General features: G+C 36.5%; 2 protein-coding genes across 4 annotated transcripts in view; one reads left to right on the plus strand and one right to left on the minus strand.

Moving 5' to 3' along the window:
• The window catches only part of LOC100331556 (signal induced proliferation associated 1 like 2), an 823,625-nt gene that overhangs the window by 434,642 nt on the left and 364,059 nt on the right, over window positions 1-24,924 (plus strand). The gene's annotated exons all lie outside the window — the stretch shown is intronic.
• The window catches only part of disc1 (DISC1 scaffold protein), a 90,294-nt gene that overhangs the window by 54,966 nt on the left and 10,404 nt on the right, over window positions 1-24,924 (minus strand). For all 3 annotated transcript variants that reach the window (XM_073919488.1, NM_001142263.1, XM_068212829.2), the window contains 5 exon segments: window positions 14,397-15,766; window positions 12,914-12,983; window positions 4,553-4,706; window positions 2,271-2,364; window positions 804-1,015 (listed from right to left, as the gene is read on the minus strand). In XM_073919488.1, the coding sequence (XP_073775589.1) occupies window positions 804-1,015; window positions 2,271-2,364; window positions 4,553-4,706; window positions 12,914-12,983; window positions 14,397-15,710 (1,844 nt within the window). In that variant the 5' untranslated portion in view covers window positions 15,711-15,766.

Raw genomic sequence — 24,924 nt, forward strand, 5'->3', positions numbered from 1 at the left:
ATAATAATAATAATAATAAATAAATAGTTATACATTTAGGCATGTAGACATGGACAGGATGATCTACTGAAGTTTAATCTGAGCATCAGAATGGGGAAGAAAGGGGATTTAAGAGATTTGAACGTGGCATGGTTGTTGCTGCCAAACGGGCTGGTCTGAGTATTCCAGAAACTGCTGATCTACTGGGATTTTCACGCACAACCATCTCTAGGGTTTACAGAGAATGGTCTGAAAAAAGAGGAAATATCCAGTGAGCGGCAGTTCTGTGGGCGCAAATGTCTTGATGATGCCAGAGGTCAGAGGAGAATGGCCAGACTGGTTCCAGCTGATAGAAAGGCAACAGTAACTCAAATAAGCACTCGATACAACTGAGATCTGCAGAAGAGCATCTCTGAACTCACAACACATCCAGACTTGAGGCGGATGGGCTACAGCAGCAGAAGAGCACACCGGGTGCCGCTCCTGTCAGCTAAGAACAGGAAACTGAGGCTACAATTCACACAGACTCACCAAAACTGGACAATAGAAGATTGGAGAAACGTTGCCTGCTCTGATGAGTCTCCATTTCTGCTGACACATTCAGATGGTCGTGTCAGAATTTGGGCCTTACCAACATGAAAGCATGGACCCATCCTGCCTTGTATCAGCGGTTCAGGCTGGTGGTGGTGGTGTAATAATGTGGGGGAGATTTTCTTGTCACACTCTGAGCCCATTAGTACCAATAAAGTGGGACTGGGTCTACATTTTCAGTTTAATGAAATATTATACACACATTATAGTTCCTGGGTGATATTTACACAGACCTGCGGATGTGTGCTGGTGGAGAAACGCTGATGCGCTGGCGATGTTCAGACGTGAGCAGATCCTCCAGCGCTCGAGACGTCAGATGCAGATGAGGAGAGTCTGCGGCCCTGAGGACGGGTCCCTGCATCTCCTGCAGCTCCAGCTGAAGCTCCAGAGCCCTGCTGCGCTCCTGCAGATCCCGCAGCCGCCGCTGAACATCACAAATCTCCTTCTGCACAACACAAACATCTGCGTCACAACAACACTCACAGAAAAACAGCTCAATTCTTAAACTTTTAGTCCAACGCCTATTAGAAGTGTTACATCATTTCTACTAAATGAGGAGTCAAGATGTATAATTCCCCATGCAGCAATGGTCGATTCTGATCAGCATTTTTTTCAGCATCAACTGGCCAATTCCAATAGAAATCAATTATCATTATTTAGAAAACATTTTTATTAGACTGCATGTACATATAGTATAATAGTAATTAGTACACCCCCTTTTGAAAAATCATATTTTTACGCATGTATCCATTCATGAATTTATACAAAACAGTTTTATTAAACCGTTATATTCATTAACATCTTTAGGAATAAAAAGATGATGCATTTAATTTATTTTTTTTGCTTCTGTTAATTTCTCCTGTTTATTATAATTGTATTTCATATTTTTTCCTAATATTTAAATTTGGGTGTACTGACATTTGGACTGTGAGCTTAGTTTTCTTTGTTAGATAGTTTTGTTAGATATTTTGTCTTTAATACTGACTGACCTAATGTATATGAACAAATATATTATTGTAAAGCATCCTATAGATATAAAAAAATTAAAAGAAAAATCTCTGAGGGGTGAACTCATTTATGCTGGGCACACAAACACACAGTTAAAGTCAGAATTATTAACCCTCTGAATTATTAGACCCCGTTTAAAGGAGAGAGGATTTTTTCCAACACATTTCTAAACATAATAGTTTTAATAACTCATTTCTAATAACTGATTTATTTTATCTTTGTCATGATGACAGTACATAATATTTGACTAGATATTTTTTAAGACACTTCTATACAGCTTAAAGTGACATTTAAAGGCTTAACTAGGTTAATTAGGTTAACTAGGCAGGTTATGGTAATTAGGCAAGTTATTGTATATCGATGGTTTGTTCTGTAGACTATCGATAAACAAATATTGCTTAAAGGGGCTAATAATTTTGACCTTAAAATGGCTTTTAAAAAATTTAAAACAGCTTTTATTCTAGCCGAAATAAAACAAATAAGACTTTCTGCAGAAGAAAAAATATAATCAGACATGCTTTGAAAATCTCCTTACTCTATTAAACATTGTTTGGGAAATATTTAATAAAGAAAAATAAATTCAAAAGGGGGCTAATAATATATAAATATAATTCTTTATCATTTTAAGTCAACAATCGGAGCATTTGTACTGTAGTGTGTTGTAATGATAAATGACAACATCCGATTGTTACCTGAATCCTCTGTTTCTCCTCTAACAGCATCTCTCGTGTTTGAGCTCGACTCTGAGAGATGCAGGACCTCTGATCTTCACTCGGGTCACCAGTGCTGTGGAAGAAGTATTTAGAATGATTACAGACTAAAAAATATGCTCGTATTATTATTATTACTATTATTATTATTATTAATTAAGTTATTTTTGAAATGACAGTAAGTGAAATAAAGCTAATATAAAATCAAATGAATTACATCAAATGTGTTTTAAAATAAAAATAAATAAATAAATCAGTAATGTTATTGTGGTAGAAAATATTTTAGAAAAACTACATAGAAATAATGCTTAAAAGTAGAATGACAAAACAACAAATAACTAAAAATAAAATAAATAAAATAAGAACATTAACATAAAAACAAAATAATTATACCTGTCATTTAACAAATATATATAAAATTCTGTTATGTAAACAAAAGAAAACTAAAATGTTGGTGTTTTAAGTGATACTTATATTATATGATGATTATAATCAAATACTTGTAGCAGAACTATATCACTTGTTTAAATAAAATAGCAATGCACATTTGTGCATATATTTATCATTTCTCTCGGCTATTTTATCATGAGCATTTTAATCTCATCAGTTTTCTAAGATGAAACTCGATGAGCTCAAGTGTCTGACTGCACACTGTACAAAAATAAACATATGGAAACAACACGTCACAGGAAGTGCTGTTTAGACACATTCCAGCCCCACCTGTCTGACTTCCTGTTTAAAAGGCTTTTTTCTGAAGCTTGAGTAAACCAACAAACTAACCTTCAAATACAACACCATTAACACAACTATTCAGAAAGGACACATTTAAATTTATCAAAGGTGGCAATAAAGGGTGAATAATATAAACATATTTTCATCAAATTACATTCTTTGAGCATTTAATTAAAAAAATTACCATAAATATAAATAAATAGAGACATTTCTTGATCAGCAAATCAGCATATTTTAATGATTTCTAAATGATTCATTAATCAATTCAGTCACTTATTCATTTATATAGCACATTTACACGCAACAGTGCATTGACCAAAGAGCTATACACCACTAAACTAACAAAAAATAATAATAAATAATTAAAAATCAAACATAAACATGATATCAGGATATACAGTAAAACAAAGAGAAAGAAGAGGATACATCAATGGCTCAGTATACACTACCTGACAGTCTTGTAACCTTGTAACAAATAATAAGTTGACTTCTAGTTGATCATTTGGTGTCAGAAGTGGCTTATATGAAAGGTAAAGTCTCTAGATTTTGCTTATTTGAGCACAATAAAATATGATCATGTCTTGATGTTGAATGATTTGATTAGGACAGTAAGGTCTGACTCTGCTTAGACTAAAGTGTCATCACTGAACAGAAATAATGTCCAGTATAGAATATAAAGTCCTGCTGCAGTGGAGACAGAATGAATATTGTGTCTGACTCCATCATGAGCTTGGAGGACTGCATCCATACATCTCTGACATGACTCACATCACTGATTAATAAAGTCATCTGGAATGAAGAAGAAAGCGTTCCTGCAGGACTCCCAGAGCTCATCAAGACTATTTGTGTTCATCTTCAACGCCTCCTCCATCTTACCCAAGACATGCTCATTAATCTTCATATCTGATGACTGGGCTGGCCAATCCTGGAGCAGCTTGATCTTCTTTGCTTTCTGGAGCTTTGATGTGGAGGCTGAAGTATGAGAAGGAGCGCTATCCTGCTGGAGAATTGTCCCTCTCCTGTGGTTTGTAATGTAATGGGCAGCACAAATGTCTTGATACCTCAGGCTGTTGATGTTGATCATCCAGACCCAAACCATGATTTTTCCTTCACCAAACTTGACTGATAACTGTGAGAGTCTTGGCTCCATGCTGGTTCCAGTTGGTCTTCTGCAGTATTTGTGATGATTGGGATGCTGCTCAACAGATGATTCATGGGAAAAATCCACCTTCTGCCACTTTTTTCAAATGATCAACTAGAAGTCAAGTTATTATGTGTTGCTCTTACAACTGGGATTAATGACAAGACTTTTGTCAGGTAGTGTAGTTGCAGATTATTAGAATGATTTCGTGACTAAAGACTGGAGTAATGATGCCGAAAATTCAGCTTTGAATAACAGGAATAAATGACATTTTAAAATCTATTCCAACACAATGCACTTATTTTAAACTGTAATAATATTTCACAAATTGACCATATTTTTTGCTTGAATTACTGCAGCTTTGTATAGTATAATTGTGATATTTTCCTACCTGCAGTCTGAGTCTGTCCTGTGGATGGCGCTGTTCACTGCTGTTCTGAGCCGCTCCAGATATCCAGTGACTTCAGGGTGTCTGGATGGAAGTCCAGGCTTAAGTGTCGCTCTTTCTCTTCTCAGTTCCTCCAGTTTCTTACCAAAACGCTCAGCTAAACACACAAAAAATAAATACATAAAAATCTGATGTGATGTGAATGGCAGCTTTTATTTGATGGGATAAACAATAACATAACAAACACAAATCTGTAACGCTGCAGGAAGTGTGTGTGTGTGTGTGTGTGTGTGTGTGTGTCTGTGTGTACATGTTTTTGTGACAAATCAGGACACAAATCTGTATAATGACACAGGTATTACAAGAAAGTGGTGAGATATGAAGACACTGCTGACGTCCTCATTTGTCTAAAAGCTTATTAATCACACAGAATGAGTTTTTATCACAAAGTAATACTGTACAGAAGGGCTTCTCAAACTCATTCCTGGAAGTCTAGTGTCCAGCAGATTTCAGCTCCAACACCAATCAGACAAGCTAATGCCGAGTTCAGACTGCATGATTTTGAAAGTAATCGTGTCACAGATGTTTTCACACTGCTTGACTATCTGGGCTAGCGTTTCGTCACTGCTTTGTTTACACTGCAAGATGGATCAGCGACAGGGACTTTCACATTGCATGACTTTACAATAGGAAGAATTGCCGACAACTTCGTCCAAACTACGTCTCACAGCCAAAAACACGTCGTATATCTTTTGTTATTAACTACATAATGAGAAAGAAGCCTTTAATGGGGTAGAAAATGTACATATTTGCTCACCTGGGTTTAAAGGGAATTAGCCATTTCTCCTCAACGTTGATAATAAACTAATTTCTTTCTGTATGAAACATCAAACAGACACGGTTCTGTCAAACCTCCACTAGTTTTTCCTCCATTTCGTGGGTCCAAATAAACCGAAAAAGAGCGCTTTTAACTTCTCCGCCAGCCTCCCGCTGGCCTGCAGCAGGTTTACACACACACACACACACACACACAAGTGAATGCCGCTCTCTCATTGGCTGTAGGCGATCGCTGATGTTATTTTCAGTCATAACTCAATTCACACGGCATGATTTGAATCGCCGACAGCTCCAGATATTCAGCACGCCAAATATCTCAGGCATCGGCGACTCATCTGCGTTTCTCTCAGATCGCGTCTTTGATAATTCATACTGTGTGATTGTCACTCACGTGCACGAGCACGAGCACCGATTTGCCTGTGATTTCAGGCATTTGTCCACGATTTCTCAAAACCTGTCAGCGAGCCAAAATCGGGGCTAAAATCACGCAGTCTGAACTAGGCATTAGGCTAGCTAATCAAGCTTTTAAGCGACAGAAAGTTTAAGCTTGGTCAACTCTGACCTGTAAAAATAGCATCACTTGACAGCGTGAGACCAATCGAGGATCAAAACATGACCTCTCTAGACAGAAATTTAAAACATGGAGCAATTGCTCGCTTTTTTAAATGTCTAATTATCTTTTTTAATCCCGCCCCTTTTCGCAACACCATACAACAGAATTTCACATGCTCAAACTCTAGTGTGACCGCAGCTTTAGGCTTTCTAGAAACACTCTTGCAGGTGTGTTGAGGCAAGCTGGAGCTAAAATCTGCAGGACTCCGGACCTTCAGGACTCACACTATGTACAGTTGCCTCAAACCGGGCTAAAGCACGCTTGTCCCCCCTCCCATCTCCCCCGACGGCCCGCAGTCACATTACGTTCGGGCCTGGGCGCGCTTACGTCATCGATGATGCGATGGTCAGAAGCGCTCTCTCTCAGCACAGTGGAGATTTCTTCAGTTATGTCGCTTAGAAATGCGGGGACACGCAGTCAGATATTTCGCCGAACAGATCAGATACTTTTGGCACTCATAAACAATCAAAGTCCTCGTGCTGCAGGAATTAGGAAGTTTGCTGAAGGTGCAGCTGTCATGTAGTGAGGGGTTTGGCTACTACGGCAGTTTGCGTACACTGAACAGTAAGAATGATTAATAAATCCATATGAAACAGTGCCTTAAAAGTCACGTCTCACTTTCAGTTTCGGGCTTTGGCGCGTTTTGCACTCACACACAAGCGTACCGCACCAAAGCCCAAGTGAACCGCGCTTAAGCACACCTCTTCCAACCGGGATAGGGCCGGCCAAATGAACCGTGCCTGAGCCCAATTCAGCGCACTCACAATTCTCAAACTATCCGGGAAACGGGCCTGGGCACAGTACGGATGGCATAGTGTGAGTAGGCCCTGATAACCCCTGCTGTATACAGTTTCCTTTAACGGTTAGGGTGGGGTTAGAGCAACACAAAATACAGCCTGTACATTATGAAAACCTGTGTAATGTCCCCACAACTTGTAAAAAACAAACGTGTGTGCGTTTCTCTGTGTGTTTGTCAGACAGACTGAACAAAACAAAACAAACACAACTGACCCACTTCTCTGGGAAATGTCCAGTTAAGTAAGTCACAAGGCTTGTCAGGCTCAAAAGGAAGAATAAATAAATGTCCAGCTGACAAATGTAGGTCAATCATCTGATCTGATCAAATCCAGAAGTAACATCATTAGATCTTACACATGAGACACAGAGGGATGTTTTTTTTGAGTACTGTAACTCGGGTGGAGGAAATTAATGCTATTTTATTTGCATGTTAAAATTATCCACATGTGATGATCAGTGTTGGGGAGTAACTAGTTACATGGTTTTACGTAATTTAATTACAAAATAAATGTAACTGTAATTCGTTAAGTTACTGGATTGTCAGAACAAGGTTTAAATGCTAAAACGGCTTGCCATACGCTCTCACCCAGTAGCACAGTTGAGATTTCTCTAGTTATATCGTTTCAGTCGTTTGATATGCCGTCAAATATTTCGCCAAACAGTCCTTAGGGATGCGGTGACATGCAGTCAGATATTTTGCCGGACAGATCCGCCACTTTTAGCGCTCATAAACAATCATAAAGCTCTCGTGCTGCAGGAATGAGGAGGTCTGCTGAAGGTGCAGCTGTCATGCTGTGAGGAGTTCTCGTCTTTAATAAACTACGGCAGTTTGCGTTCACTGAACAGTAAGAATGATTAATAAATCCATATGAAACAGCCCCGTAAAAGTCACGTCTCGCTTTCAGTTTCAGGCTTTGGCACGTTTTGCACTCACACACAAGCGTACCGCGCCAAAGCCCAAGTGAACAGTGCTCGAGCCCGATTCGATGCACTCACACTTGTCAAATGATCCGGGAAACGGGCCTGGCCACGGTACGGATGGCATAGTGTGAGTAGGCCCTGATAACTCCTGCTGTATACAGTTTCCTTTAAGGGTTAGGTTTAGGGGTAGGGTGGGGTTAGAGCAACACAAAATACAGCCTGTACATTATGAAAACCTGTGTAATGTCCCCACAACTTGTAAAAAACAAACGTGTGTGCGTTTCTCTGTGTGTTTGTCAGACAGACTGAACAAAACAAAACAAACACAACTGACCCACTTCTCTGGGAAATGTCCAGTTAAGTAAGTCACAAGGCTTGTCAGGCTCAAAAGGAAGAATGAATAAATGTCCAGCTGACAAATGTAGGTCAATCATCTGATCTGATCAAATCCAGAAGTAACATCATTAGATCTTACACATGAGACACAGAGGGATGTTTTTTTTATGAGTACTGTAACTCGGGTGGAGGAAATTAATGCTATTTTATTTGCATGGGAAAATACATCCACATGTGATGATCAGTTTTGGGGAGTAACTAGTTACATGGTTTTACATAATTTAATTACAAAATAAATGTAACTGTAATTCGTTAAGTTACTGAGAAAAAAAATGTCCAATTAAATTACAGTTACTTATGAAAATGGTAAAGATTACAAATAGTTACATCTAAAAATATTCTTTAAAATCTGGGAAATGTTGAATAATACTAATCTGTTGCTTTGCCTGTTTTTGATATGCACGATGCCTTCTGCTAAGGCCGTTTATTAAAGCAGTGCTATTCTCCTATAACTATATTTCTCAGCAGTGTGGCCGTAGCATTGCTACTTTCTAAATCCAATAGCTTTTCAGTAATGAAGCTATTTTATTTGTCAAGTAGCGCGGTAGCATCCACACAAGCTACATTTACCAATCGCAGATCAATAAGTGACAACACTGACATTCACAGAGCTGTGAGGCCGGTGACTAGCCAATGAAAATAAAGCCATAAGACGGCGAGAATGGCTAATTCTTCTTCTACCTGTTTTACGGTGGTCGACAACAAACTTTTTAGGGTGTTACTACCACCTCTCGCTCTCGTCGGTGATGTCGCCCAATTAGCCTAACACAAGAAATTTGCTTCATGGAAAGATGACTGAGGGAGAGGAGGTCTATATATATATAGTTTACTGTATTAAAGGCTGAAGTATACTATGGTAATTACTATTAGTTCATGACAGTTACTAATGACACTAGTGTCATTTATTAATGAAGAGTTGTAAATCTATGTACAATATAATGCTCATTTCTAAATATTACCCTTTACTATAAATGACTCTAGTATTTTAAATGTGTGACATCTGGTTTTATTGGATGTTTTGCTTTTGCTGTTATATTCTATAATGCGTTTCTGTTTAGTACAGCATATTATTTACAGCAAATAACTGAACAATTCTGCCTCAAATGTTTCATTGACAGTTTTATTGATCACTAAGATGTGATTACCTTGGATTTAAGTTGCTTCGGTTTAAATATGAAAATGGCAAAATAGCTTAGACGTATTTTTTATTGCAAATGCAATACAAAAATCACCCCGCACAACTACCTAAAACAGTAAACACTTTTTTGTTATAAAGTCTGGTCTTGTGGTGGCTGTAGTTTAAAATTAAATTATTTTCAGCCTAATTCAAATGATAAAATATGTTAAAACTCTTAACCGTAAACAGAGCTACTGTAAGGTCACACCTGCTTTGTATAAATGCTTAAAAATGATTTAGCTGAAAATATCCATTAGAAACTTAAAAGTAATCAAAAAGTACTCAGATGTAATCAGTTACTTTACTTTTATAAAGTTATTAAAAAAGGTACACTACTTAATACATTTTAAATAAGGTAATTTGTAATCTATTACAATTACAAAGTACACTACACTGCGTGGTGATGATACTTTGATGCTTGAGTCCATGAAAAGCACACGTCATTATGTGTTGAACCAGCAGATGGCACTGTTTAACACTGAACCACAGAACTGTTTAAAAATAGCATGGGAACCAGAACACATGCAAAGATACAGACAAATCTTTAAGTCTAATAGTACTGTATGCATTCTTCAGGGGCAAAGGTTCAGGGATCATTATAAAATGTAAAAATGTTTATTTAAAAGGGCCATTTTGAACATTTGTGTATCTCCTGCGGTAAACTAGAGTGTGCATTTACTATGTGCAATATGATGCTTGTATGCTGTGCTTCTGAATCTAATGGCAATACTTCAAATTGCCTGTAGTAAATGCGCTGGAGAGAAGACACAGGCGAACAAAGTAATTTTTTCAGTTAATTTAGTGTACAAAAGTGTTCTTGGAGCTTCGTATAATTACAGCTGAACCACTGATCATCATCATCATCATCATCATCATATATATATATATATATATATATATATATATATATATATATATATATATATATATATATATATATATATATACACACACACACACACACACACACACACATAAATATATACATATATATATATATATATACATATATATATATATATATATATATATATATATATATATATATATATATATATATATATATATATATATATATATATATACACACACACACATATACACATATATACATATATACATATATATATACACATATACATTTATACTGTTACTGCCACACAAACATACACACGGGAACATTAATCACACGTCTGCTGTCTGGTTTGCTGAGTTCAGACAATCAGCTGGGAGAGTTTGGGTGTGTTTGAACACCACAAGCATGTGTCCAGACCATATCTATGTTCTGTTCTCAGCTGTGGACTTACAGGGACATAAAACTGCAGTGAAAGATAACATATGGAGTTTGGCCGTCATTTAAGATTAAAATATGATGCAATGACCACACCAACAAGTTCATATTTAGAATTCACATAAATAAAATGATATATGTAACATATATTTCAAAGTAATTTACATATTTCTTATATGTACATACAATTGAGGTCAGAATTATTAGCCCCCTTAAATTATTAGAGCCCCTGTTTATTTTTTTTTTCTCCAATTTCTGTTTAACGGAAAGAAGATTTCCTCAACACATTTCTAAACATAACAGTTTTAATAACTCAACTCTAATAACGGATATACCTTGTCTTTGTCATGATGACAGGAAATAATATTTGACTAGATATTTTTCAAGACACTTCTATACAGCTTAAAGTTACATTTAAAGGCTTAACTAGGTTAATAGGGTATATGCCGAAGCATGCTAGTAGGACTTTTAATTTGACAGTAACCTGGGTTAAGAGCTTCCGGTGAACCGAATGACAATGCAAAAACCGGTGCGTTTAAGGTCTGTTTTCTTTAAAAATCAGCGATCTCCAATAGCTGCGTGATATCCGATTTAAAGTGAGCCTCAGATTGTACAAGAAGCACTGCATCAAATTACATTTTCCACCTCCATGTCTTTATAATATGACCATTTATTTTACCCCAGTTTATTCAAAGGAGCTTCTGCGCTAGCCTGCCGATTCTGACGGGCGAGTGCGAGTAAACAGCTTTTTCTCCCGTTTTACACTTGAGCAGATAAATAAATGTCAAAGTTTATTTAACTGAATGTATTTTAATAACATTACAACATAGTTGCTGTAAAAGGAACCGTATAAAATGGGAAAAAAAGTTCACAATAGCAGGTCAACGGAAGATTATCAGCATGGGAACAGCACTACCCCATTAGGTTAACTAGGCAGGTTAGGGTAATTAGGCAAGTTATTGTATATTGATGGTTTGTTCTGTAGATTATCGGGGGGAAAAAATTGCTTAAAGGGGCTAATAATTTTGTCCTTAAAATGGTGTTTAAAAAATTAATAACTGCTTTTATTCTAGCCGAAATAAAACATACAAGGCGTTCTCCAGAAGAAAAAACATTATCAGACATACTGTGAAAATTCCCTTGCTCTGTTAAACATCATTTGGGGAAAAACAATATCTAAATGAAAAGTCGGCTAATAATTATGACTTCAACTGTATATGTTCAAATATATTAGCTATAATCGTATATGCTTTGTATGTTTTCCAGCGTTATGGATGTGACATCTGCAGTCAAAACTCAAAACATAAATTCACATAGAAAGCGTATGTTAACATTACATTGAAACATCTGTTTATATTTTCCAGAACAACGCACCACAGAGTTGTGGGATCAGAAATAAAACAGCATGTAAACATGTTTTGTACTTTAAATGAGGAAAATAAACATGCGTTATAGATGTGACCAAAAAAAGTATGCGAGTTTGCAGTATACAACATACTTTGTAGAAACTCTGTGAATTAAACTGCACAACCCAAAAGAAATAATGCTAATTAAAAGGATAAAATATGTCTCTCTATAAAACAAAAATGATTGACTTTATTTTATTTGACATTCTTGCATTTATGAGAAAAATATTGGGTCCCACTTTATTTTAAGTGGCCTTAACTAATATGTACTTACACAGGAATTAATAGTTTGTTAATGTACTTATTGTGTAAATACATGTATTTACTGTATACTTATGCTTGATTACATACATGTATGTAATTACATCTGTAATTAACTTTTGTAATTAGATTTGTAAATACACTGTTGACCATCCCTTACACCTCAACCTCCCCTTAAACCTACCCACACCACCAAACCTGTCCATATCCCAACCCCTATCCCAACTAAAAAGCACCACAAGTGTTCTCAAATACATTATAAACACAGTAGGTACATTGTATTTATTTTTTTGATGCAAGTACATCGTAGTTAAGGACACTTAATATAAAGTGGGACCAAATATTGTCGTTACGGATGTGACATCTCTCCATTATGGATGTGACCCATGTGAAATTGGCACTTGTGTGACTTTCGTAAATCAAATATAATTGTTTGAAAACATTGACAGAGACATTTTTGACTATTTCTAAAGTACTGTGAAATACAAGCCTACACAAAAAACATTAAATATATGAAATCCAAATAAAAACATGTATTAAGTATGCTATTTGCATGTTTCCATATATTAGATTTCAATATGGGTGTATAGTTTTAGAATAAGTACATATTAAAAAAAAAACATCTTCTCTGTAAATAAAAATATATGATCAAAACATGTCTGACCTGTGTCATAATCATCATCCAGAATGGCTTTGTGCTGTAATCTCTGAAGCTTCATCATTATGGACTCGATCTAATGAGAGAAATCATTATGAAAGTTATACTATATACTAAATCACACCATTAATGTAATGTAATGTAATGTGTATTTATATAGCGCATTTATTGTGTATGGCCATACACCCAAAGCGCTTCACAATCATGAGGGGGGGTCTCTCCACACCACCACCAGTGTGCAGCATCCACTTGGATGATGCGACAGAAGCCACAGGACAACGGCGCCAGTGCGCTCACCACACACCAGCTATTGGTGGAGTGGAGGGACAGTGATAGAGCCAATTAGGTGGAAGGGGATGATTGGGAGGCCATGATCGTAAGGGCCGATAGAGGGACTTTGGCCAGGACACCGGGGTTAAACCCCTACTCTTTCACGAGAAGTGCTATGGGATTTTTAATGACCACAGAGAGTCAGGACCTCGGTTTAACGTCTCATCCGAAAGACGGAGCCCACTGACAGTATATTGCCCCCTTCACTTTTACTGGGGCATTAGGACTCACACAGACCACAGGTTGAGCGCCCCCTGCTGGCCTCACTAACACCACTTCCAACAGCAACCCAGTGTTCCCTAGTGGTCTCCCATCCAGGTACTGACCAGGCTCATCCCTGCTTAGCTTCAGTGAGTAACCGGTCTTGGGCTGCAGGGTGACATGCCAAATTACATAAATATAATTTTAAAACAAAACTAGACTGTTTCTTTTATAAACGATTTGACCTTCTTTGGACATTTTTTCTTGTCTTTAATATATTATGAGACACACTTCATTTATTTCTTTGACACATGAAATATTGTGGCGAGGCAGTGGCGCAGTAGGTAGTGCTGTCGCCTCACAGCAAGAAGTTCGCTGGTTCGAACCTCGGCTCAGTTGGCATTTCTGTGTGGAGTTTGCATGTTCTCTCTGCCTTCGTGTGAGTTTTCTCCGGGTGCTTCGGTTTCCCCCACAGTCCAAAGACATGCGGTACAGGTGAATTGTGTAGGCTAAATTGTCTGTAGTGAATCTGTGTGTGGATGTTTCCCAGAGATGGGTTGCGGCTGGAAGGGCCTCCGCTGAATAAGTTGGCGGTTCATTCCGCTGTGGCGACCCAGGATTAATAAAGGGACTAAGCAGACAAGAAAATTAATGAATGAATAAAATATTGTTCTGGAGGCAAAAGTGAGTGTCTACCCAGCACTAGTAAGGTGTACCTAATAAAGTGGCCGGCGAGTATATAACAACCCTGATATTGAACATTTCTTATAGGAACTCTTAATAAATAATTGTATTCAGCTATAATTTTTTTATATTTATAATGAATTAAAAAAAATCTTAAAATAAAAAAGTAAATTATATTTGAGAAATATATTTGATAAAAAAAAAATATTATAGTATGAAAGTAAAGATAAACTTGATCCTCACTTAAAACTAGTATTTGTTGTTTAGTTCTCACCTTGGTGTTTGTGCGATTGTTTTGCAGACAGTCTTGCAGAAAATCCTCATACTTCTTCATCAGACCATCCTGACTCTGATCTGAGGACGGTGTGGTGCTTTCATATCCAGACGAAGTCGAGTCTGAAGAGTCAATGGAGTGTGAAGACGTGATTTCAGCATCCAGAGAGCCAGAATCCGAATCCTGGATGTTTTCTTTTGTATACTTAGACATCATGGAGGACGAGGTCTGCAAGTCCAGATCCACCAACCACAGCTCTCGGTCCAATAGCAGACCTTTCTGCTGCGCCGACTGACCAATCGAACAAGGCAAATGTCTCAAAGAAAAACAATCAGGTTCTGATTGGCTTAATGAGACCGTGCTTGTTTCTGATTGGTTCATTGGAACAGTGACTGATTCTGATTGGCTTAAGTGATTTATTAAATTAGATGAAGGTTTTAAAAACCCTGAGTTTGATTGGCTTACTGGGATAGTGCTGGTTTCTGATTGGTTCATTGGAATAAGCACAGTTTCTGATTGGTTCAAGTGATTCATTAAAGCAGATGGAGGATTTAAAAAGTCTGCATTTGATTGGCTCACTGGGATGGTGCTGTTTTTTGTTTGGTTCATTGGAATAGTTATGGTTTCCGATTGGTTCATTAAAACAATGCTGGATTCTGGTGGGGTCAAGTGTTTCATTAAGTCAGACAGAGGCTTTAAAAATCCTGAGTTTGATTGGCTTTTTGGGGCACTGCTGGTTTCTGATTGGTTGATTGGAACACTGGTGGTTTCTGATTGGCTTAAGTGATTCATTAAAGCAGACAGAGGTTTTAAAAAGCTTGATTTTGATTGGCTTACCCGGACAGTTCTGGTTTCTAATTGGTTCATTTGAACAATGCTGGTTTCTGATTGGCTCAAGTGATTCATTAAATCAGATGGAGGTTTAAGAAAGCCTGAATTTGAAGTTTTAGACTTCAGCTGGTGCCCTGACGCTGATTCAGATTGTTTGTGTTCAGTTCTGGGTGAATAGCATGTGTTTACATCTAATAAATCGCTAGTGTCTAGCGACTGTTGAATGAAACTGAAACTGGAATTGAAAACATCACGTGATTGCACTGGTAAATTGTCCTCCTCATCATGCAAATGGTGTTTATTTGAAGACTTTGATGAGTTGTCTCTCTCGAAACCCTCTGTCAGCCATTTCTCGCCAAGTAATTCTGAAGCACTCTTTTGAGTGTTCTCCACAGCAGGCGACTTGGAAATAGGACTTCTGTGATGTTCAGAATCACATGATGTTTCTGCAACGTCCAGCTGGTTAATCGGCTCAGACCGCATGTATCCGGGCCGTCTGAAGCTCCTCCTGCGGTGGTTTCCCGAAGGATTCACACCACCTGTTGAGCACAGATTACAGATTAAACTTCTTAGTCTCAATAACCAACTGTGAGAAGTAATTTATAGCTGGATATCCGACATGCAAACTTTCACAATGGCATTTTTGTAAACAAATAATGACCCATGACAGCTGCATTCATGTGACTGAGCAATAAAATTAGTGTGATCCGTGCAATACAGCTGTTGAGAAATGAAACCAACTTGCAAATGAGGAAATGCAAGATGAAAACAACTTAAGATATATTACATCCCTCACTTACTCAAGAAAAACAATTGAGCAAATTCACTCAACATCTATTTGCGTCAAACATGGTTTATTACAATTTAAGATAATTCATAGGCTGCACTTTCCTAAAAGCAAATTGTCAAGAATATTCCCAGAAATTGACCCAGCATGCTCTAGGTGCCAAAGAGAGATAAGGCCACCTTAGGTTATATGTTCTGGACATGTCCATCAATAAGACCATTTTGGACTGCGGTGTTTGAGACTTTTTCTTATACAAGTGAAAAGGAGATACAACCAGATCCAGTAATGGCAATATTTGGTGTGACACCTGAAAACCTTACACTACCAGAAGGTCAATTAAATGCACTAGCGTTCTCCTCTTTGTTGGCCCTAAGACTTAAGCTGTTTCTCAATATGCGTTCTTGTCTGTACTTGCGTTCTTGTGTCCTCGTGAAACGTCATCAACCGTTGCCAAAGTACTGCTCCAATTCTAAAGTTCACATCTTACTAGGTACACATGAAATACCCGGATGTGTACTTGCTCTGCCCCTTTGGCCAAGGATGCATCGAGAGCATAGACTGTAAAATATATGGACGTAGGATCCGGAGAGTGAGCGGAGCTACCGACACCTGCTAGCATTTAGCTTGGACCTGGTTCAGACACACTTTACTTTGGGAGAAATGCTTTATACTTTATCACCTGTGACTCGTTTGTATTCTGACCACTTGTGCTTTGTTGTACACTATATAAATAAAGTGTTTAGACTTTTAAAAACACTGCTGTAACACATTGAGCCACTAAACATTGTTCTTATGACGTTTTTCAACAGGAGGAAAACGCAAATTACTTCCAAACACCTCAGATACAGTCTGTATTAGTTAATGTTAGACTATTGATGAAATCCAGCATAACACTGTATGACAACGCTTCAGATGACTGTTCTAGAGCCCACAGCTAATCAATCTGTCAGATTCTGGAGTGCATTACAGCTCTAAATATAAATTTAAACGATAAATGATCCTAAATAAAACAAATACATGTATAGAGATGGTATATAAGTATATAACTTTACTCACATGGGAAACGGAGGCCACGTGAATGGTTTGTGAGCACAATTAAGTGCACTCAGCATGCCATGCCATCTAATAATTGTAGGAAACAAGTCCAAAAGGCAGCTGACTGTGTAAAGCCACATAAAACAACACAGAAATACGATAAATATGGCGAGTTCAGTGGCTAATCTGCCGGATTCAGCTGAGGTGACGGGACGGAGACCAACGAGACCTAGCTGTCACTCAAGTGGCCACGCCCTTAATTATGCAAACTTAATATAACTTAATATAAAGGAAACGGATGAGTTATAAAAAAATTCACCCCCTCACAGTTGTCATGAAGGGTAATATTAGCTGTGTTAACCAAAATCTTTTTTGTACCAGGCTGTAAACACCTTTTTTTCTGCTGTAAAGTTGGCCATTCAACAGTGGGCTCAATTGAAATTTGCTCTGTTTTGGAGCCAGGAGCGGCCACGAGTAGCGGAATTTCGGATGAAGTGCAGTTTTAGTTACTTCCGTATTGGCTTCCTGAGGGAGAGCGGGAGGTTGCCGCTTGATCGAGAGGTGACTTGTGCGAACTTGCGAAGCTCAGGTATCCCAGAATGCATTGCAGCGTAACCAGCAAGCGCTAATGGCGGAGGAGGAAACCCGCACAGTTTTAAAAATACTCCTTTACTGTGTCACAAAATAAAGTTTTAACAGTTTTTCAGGTGAGAATTTAGTTGTTTTAAACTCGAATCGGCAGTTTATTCACAAAGATAGCGCTTCTTTGATGACGTGCCTCGGCCTATGCGGACTCTGACTCCCAGCCTGCCAGCGGGAGCTCTGTCATCAGCTCTCCCGCCAGAGCAGCTTTACTTCGGCCAGGCCATCTCGGATGTACCGCTGGATCTCATCTCTCCATCGTAGTTAAAACATGATATGTATTACATCTTGTGATTATCTAACGGACAGTTTTTGGTCTTATAAATCTATTATTTGTTCTCAGGTGTATTATTTTGGCAGTGTTATTTTGTTACTTTTTATAATTGTCTTTAATTATGTTACCGTGTTGTACGCTGTTTGTCTTTGTTTACCGAATTGTTTAACCTAATCTTTATTTCTTATCGTGTATGTCTTTATTTCTTATTGTGTGTATACTTACCATTGTAAGTTAGTTTAATAAATCTGATAATCAAAGACACGTGTCTGTGTATAATAACACATTTTTATTCACATTTATACAAATATGTGTACATTTTCCAAAATCAAAAATGTAGATTTATAATATTAATATAATATTAATTAAATCATTTTATTCATAATGTACAGTGAAACTGATGAATCCATGTTGAGGTAAGTGACGTTATGAAGTACACTGCTGTTCCATTTGAAGTACCTGACTTGTGTCTTCGCGTCCTCTAGAGTTCATTCTTCCAAGTCTGAACTTCCAAGGACGCAAGTCCGAACTTTGCTTACTTGGTATTGAGAAACAGCCTTGTACTTTTGCAGTGGAAGTCAGCTAAACCACCAACACATACTAAATGGGTAGAAAATGTCATGGCGTTTCTAAAGCTTGAAAAACTTAAAAATAGCACCCAGGGCTCAAATAATAGATTCTTCAAAGTTTGGAGACCTTTCCTGTCATATTTTGAGAACAGATTTATTCCAAATACTTGAAATATTTGAAATATTTAAAAATACTTATTTTTTGTGCCTTTTACCTTTTTCTTTATAATTAATATTATTTCACCTTGTATTTGTTTTTCATTTTGAATGTACCTTGTTCCTGTATATGTTTGAGTTGCTCTGTTTAAAAGTTCAATAAAAAGATTTGTCTACTACCACTTACTCAAGAAAGCATAAAAACATTTAGGATGATCCATCTCACTCAGATCATCATCTGTTGAAAATGTTGCCATCAGGAAGATATTTCAGATCCAATAAAAGAGACATATGATGTTGCTTTTTATAAGCTGTAAAAAAAGTCTCTGATGTCCCTAAAATGTGTAAGTTTAAGCTCAAAATACAACACAAATGTTTTATGACTCTTAGAAACTGATGCTAACTGTGCCAATTTGGTGAATGTCGCTTTAAAATTTAATAAAGATTATGATCTTTTTAAAAAGAGGACGGAGCTACAAACGCTTATGTGTCAGTGTAACCCCGCCGGTCCTACACCACCCACTCTTAGAGCTGGGATAGAACCGGCGACTTTACGCATGGGAGTTGGTTGCTCAAACAAGGAGGCGAAAGACCATGGCCTCTAGCATCTGTCGCTAGAACACCTTTAGAGGTCAGAGGAGTGAGGTTTACCTGCACAGCACTCACTAGCTTGGCCTCTGCTACACTCACCGCCCTAAACCTCACTCACATCCGGGTCACGGCACCAATGTAACCCCGCCGGTCCTACACCCCCCCAACCCGCTCCAAGCTGGGATCGACTGGTGACTTTCAGGTCAGAGGAGGTCAGAGGAGTGAGGTATACCTGCACAGCACTTACTAGCTGGCCTCTGCTACATCAGCATAGTGGCAGATTCAAAACTCTAATGGCGGATGGCTGCTTCTCACTCAGGGCTGTCTATGCTAATTAACTCATTACAACTGTTTGGGGTTGTTTTGTAATTTATGCCAAAATATTGACAATTTAACATCGGTTAATATTCAATTCAATGTTCATTTCTATAGTGCTTTTACAATGTAGATTGTGTCAAAGAAGCTTAACATAGAAGTTCTTATAAATTAAAACGGTGTCAGTCCAGTTTTTACAGTTGAAGTTCAGTTTTAGGGTTGAGCGATGTCGACCAATTTGGCTTTGTACAATGTCTAATGGGAAACATCGCGATGGACTATGGCATTGTCATTGTGGGTGTTGGTGAATTTATTATTCATAAATATTTAATTAATTAATTAATTAATAATGAATTAATTATTTGTATCCTACCGTTTAACTACCTGACCCGCATGGTCTTTGTTTTACCCAGAACCAAGTCATAAATAAATAAAGATAAGTCACACACAAATTATCACCTGTCAATCACTTTTTCAGCAGGACTCTGGCATGAATAGGCAGATTGATCTAATATAAAAAAGCAGCACTTATTAGTTATTATATTTTCATTCCATTTTTGGTTTAAAATTTAGTTCTTTTTTTTGAGTTCTTACTAGTTTATGTTTACAGTTATTATCATATATTTTTTTTCATAATTGAAGTTTTAGTATTAAGTTAAATGTTTTAATAAAAAAATAAGGAAAAACTTCATTGGCAACCAAAATGTTGCTTTTAATCTTTAATTTTAGTTATGTTTTTAAAATGATTTTAAAAGTATTATTTTTTATTAAAACTACAAAATATTGAATTTGTATTCGGGTTTATTCAGTAATAAAAATACACTATTTTAAAATAAATATTTAAATGCAAAAAAAATTATATATAATAATACAAATAATAAAATAATAAAACCTTCAGGAGATATTTTATCATATTTAAACATTCATTCATTCATTTTCCTTCTGCTTAGTCCCTTTATTCATTAGGGGTTGCCGCAGAGGAATAAACTGCCAACTTATCCAGCATATGTTTTACACAGCAGATGTCCTTCCATCCGCAACCCACTACTGGCAAACACCCTGAGCAAACTCCTCAAACCAGTGGCATTCTTGCTGTGAGGCCACAGTGCTAAACACTGAGCCACCCCATATTTAAACAATCCAATTTAAATAAAAATAAAAAAATGTTTAAAGAATAATTCAATACTTAATTAAAAACCATATGCAACACCAGAGAAATAAACATTTATCTGGGTGAGTAAAAGTAATAGAGTAAGAGTAGATGACCTCAAATGCATAAAAAACAAGCCATCATGAAGTAACAAACCTCAATGTAGTCAAAGAAATCTACAAAGCTAGTCAAACATCTACATTTCTAGCCAGAAAATCACGCAAGTCTGTTGTACTGAAGAGGACGGATCAGTGGAAAAACTCTCTAATGCACTCTTTGACTGCAGCTGCGATTGGCTCTTCCTTTAAACCCATTTCCCACAATCCCTCACAGCAACGAACAACCCCTCACTGCAACGAGTCCAGAGTGAAAACAGCTGCAATGCCGTTAAACGTGTCTCTTGCGGATCTTTCAAACATAAACACATGAACTAACTCACATGAGAGAAATCACAGAGGGTCTGTTTACAGACTGTGAGAAGCAGGAGAACAGACTCACTACTAGACAATCACTCACACAAAATCTAAGAGGGGATATAAGTATTTTGTTATTATAATCACTGAGGTCAACTCTTTTGAGTTCATAAAATTCTCTTTTTTTCAGTATCACTGACATATTTTTACAATTTTTATTAAGTTTTTTTTACTTTTTCTGATGTCCATTTAGTTTTTATTGGTTTGATGCTTATTTTTTATTTTTTTTTGGTAAGTATTATTGAACGCTTTTTGGGATCATAAAGTGTGATTTTTGTATCATTGACATATTATTACTCGTTTTAACAAGAGTTTAATTTTTTACTTTATCAACATTGTGTTTTTTTCACATCCTTTTGACTTTTGTCAAAAAACTGTCTCGGGACAGTAGACAGGATTGTTACTGGCCCGATTGCCCCGATTGTCTTGTCACTAAAGTTTAATTTGCCTGCAACTATTTGTCAATTGTGGAAATACAGTGATGATGTTTTGCACAGTTTGCCGTCAGTTTGGCAAGTCAAACCTTTTGGTTTGCAATAAAATACCTGCACATTTTCAACACTGTTCTTTTTGTTTGCCCAATACTTTGAATTTTGCTCATTATACATTTTATTAACATTTTTATATATTTAAATTCTAGAGTCATATATGTTATTTTAGACAGATTATTTAAAATATGTGGCTACAAGCTAGCAAATAATATTAAATATATATATATATATATATATATATATATATATATATATATATATATATATATATATATATATATATATATATATATATGAATGAATAAATCAATCATTTAACTAATCGTTGGCAACCAAGTGAAATAAAATGGTATTAAATAAATATTTTTATAAAACATGATATATAATCATATATTTGGTTTATATCAGATTTTATAATTTATTTTTAGATTTTTACTCTATCAGAAAAATCAACATTTGATTTATTTAATTTTTTTACTTTTTTATTTTCATCAACATTTTAATTTGTTTAAATATTTAAAAACACTTTTATTAAAAAAAATAAGAAGAATTCTCATATAAAAGAAGACATCCATTTATCATAAAGAATGTCTTTTTATCTTTTGACATCTGATCTTTCTTCATAATTCACACAGAGCTAATGAAGAGCAGATGAAGTCACGGCTGAGGAATGTTTTCAAGAGACTATCACAAAGACACTTTATCGAGCAGCCAACCAGAGCAGGGATTCCCAAACATTTTTATCATGCAAACATTTTTGGCATAAGATATTTACTTGAGTGTTTTTAATAATAAAAAACTGCACTATTTTTATTTTTATCTAAAAACGTCATTTTTATTTGCAAAATTCAATTTCAAACATCATAAATTTTTATTTCAAATACTTTTGCCTTCCTCTGCAACAACATCTATATTCTGTTCCCTGATTGGTGCTTACTGGAACAAAGGCAAGATCAACCTGCCACTCATTTGATATTTACCAATAGCAAACCACAGCCATCCAATCACCATCTACGGGCAAAATCAAGCCCCGCCAACATTTGTTCTCATTCCAGAAGCTGTTTCACCATCATTTACTTTTATATAATGAAGAAAAGACGAACACAGCGTTGATTAACAGTCAACAAATAATATTTGTCATCTTTTTAAAGACACATTACAAGTTTCATTTATTTTTATAGTGCTTTATACAATGCAAATTATTTCAAAGCAGCCAAAGTAACCAGTCCTAAGTTTCTTGAAATAAGTCATGATTACATCATTTTTTATTTTATTTAATTAAATAATATTTTAATTACTTTTATACTTACTATATCTGAATATTTATTTAATTACTACACTCAAAACTACTTAAGACAGATACTGTCTGTCTTTCTGTCTTAAGACAATACTACTTAAGTCAGGCATGGCCATTATTTAAGCATTTTAATAACAAAATCCATATTCTTTAGTTAATAAACACAATTACAACATATGTATGAAGCATTTAAAAGAAATGGCACCATATTTTAAGAAGACCATATATTTTCATGAATTAATTTCTGACTAAAACCTTGAAAAAGGTTGCTTTCTTCACTTAAAAAACAGAATTGCTATAGAAAATGCATTTGTATGATTAAAAGCCCATTACTCTGATGATATTAATTAATTTATACATAATTGTTGACTTTCAGTCTTTAAGGCACATATTGTAATACAGTAATTTGTAATTAAATTTCCAATCAATTGCACAGATTTTTACAGCAACAAGTTACTCATTGCACCAAACACAAAGTAGAAAAAAATAAAAATAACTAATGTGCTAATTTTTAAAAGTTATTTCTTACACAATGTGCACAACTTTTTACATTGTAAAACAAGTTAATTTGATGAGAATAAGAGCATGAATGAAAGTGAAACCGTATAGTCTAGATTGTCTTCGCAATACAAAAACTCCAGTCCATCAATGTGAACTACTGCACTCCTATTACAACCACACCTGAGACTCTCCATCCAGCATCTGTCATGAACACTGTAGCTCAGCTTTAGTTCACTGAACCCTGACTGGAAAACCAGTAACACTGATACCACACTATTGAGAACACTCAAGGCCAGCCTACCCTCAATAGGGAAGGAAATGGTCACAAACCTTTTTAAAGGGTCACGAAACACCAAAACACATTTTTTGAGCTGTCGTATATGTGTCCCACACTGCTAAAAACACTATTAGGACACCTATATTTCACTAAAAAGTGTAAATTGGTTGTTTTTGCGTTATTTCAAGCAAATTTGTACTTCCGGTTTGAAACGAATTTTTGAAGCTGCGTCACGGTCATGACATAATAGCGTGTATTCCAGCGTGCAGACTGGACGTCTGTGCCAGAGTGAGTCTTATTACGTCTTACAGTGTGATGCATTAATGCATGAGTAAGGCTTGGTTCAAACCAATCAGCGCGCTCTATTGTGCAACTTCATTAATATTAATTACTGTCACAGTGTTTAGACGACAGAGACGCCACGTTGTGTTGGCAAAACAAGCATGAAGTGTTGCTTTTATAGTTTGCTGCCGTTAAGTTTTGTTTTCATTTTCTCTCTGTGAGAGCGCAGCTGGAGTCACGCGTGGATTACAGTGTACGCGACGCTCGACAACAATAACTTACGTGTCTAAGGAGGATTATTGTTTACCTGAGAGCTGTTCTCATCTGCAAACACTGAGATCCGGATTCGCTTTTGTCTCCTCTTAATAGAGACGCGGCTCTAGTTGCTGGTGATTGTCCTGTCTCTACAGATTTGGTAAGTGAGCGTCCAGTGCTCTTTGTTTATTCAGTTTGTTCGTATCGAACTTAACTATTGCACCGAGTGTAAACATGTTAGCACTACAACCAAACTTTAACCTCGTGTAGGGTTTTCACCGCATTTAGTGACCAGAATAACACACGCGGCTTTCTGACACTACCTGTCGAGTGCATCTAAGTTTCTGGGAAATGCGGAGGGTTTTTCTCTCATTCGCCGTGCGGTATCAAACATTGCATGAAAAATACACGCTCAGAGCAGCTCCTCGAATCAAATATCTTGTTTGTCGCAAGGGACATGAATGAATTCCCTGAATGAAAGAGCCAAACTGCAGTTAAAGTCCACCATTTAATAATTTGGCAAATAATTCGACTACAGATGTCCATGTAAACACGGTCACTTTGTCCCCTGTGTGTGTGTGTGTGTTTTGACTCTGAAACTC

Source organism: Danio rerio, chromosome 13 (genome assembly GCF_049306965.1).
Source record: "Danio rerio strain Tuebingen ecotype United States chromosome 13, GRCz12tu, whole genome shotgun sequence".
Lineage (NCBI taxonomy): Eukaryota > Metazoa > Chordata > Actinopteri > Cypriniformes > Danionidae > Danio > Danio rerio.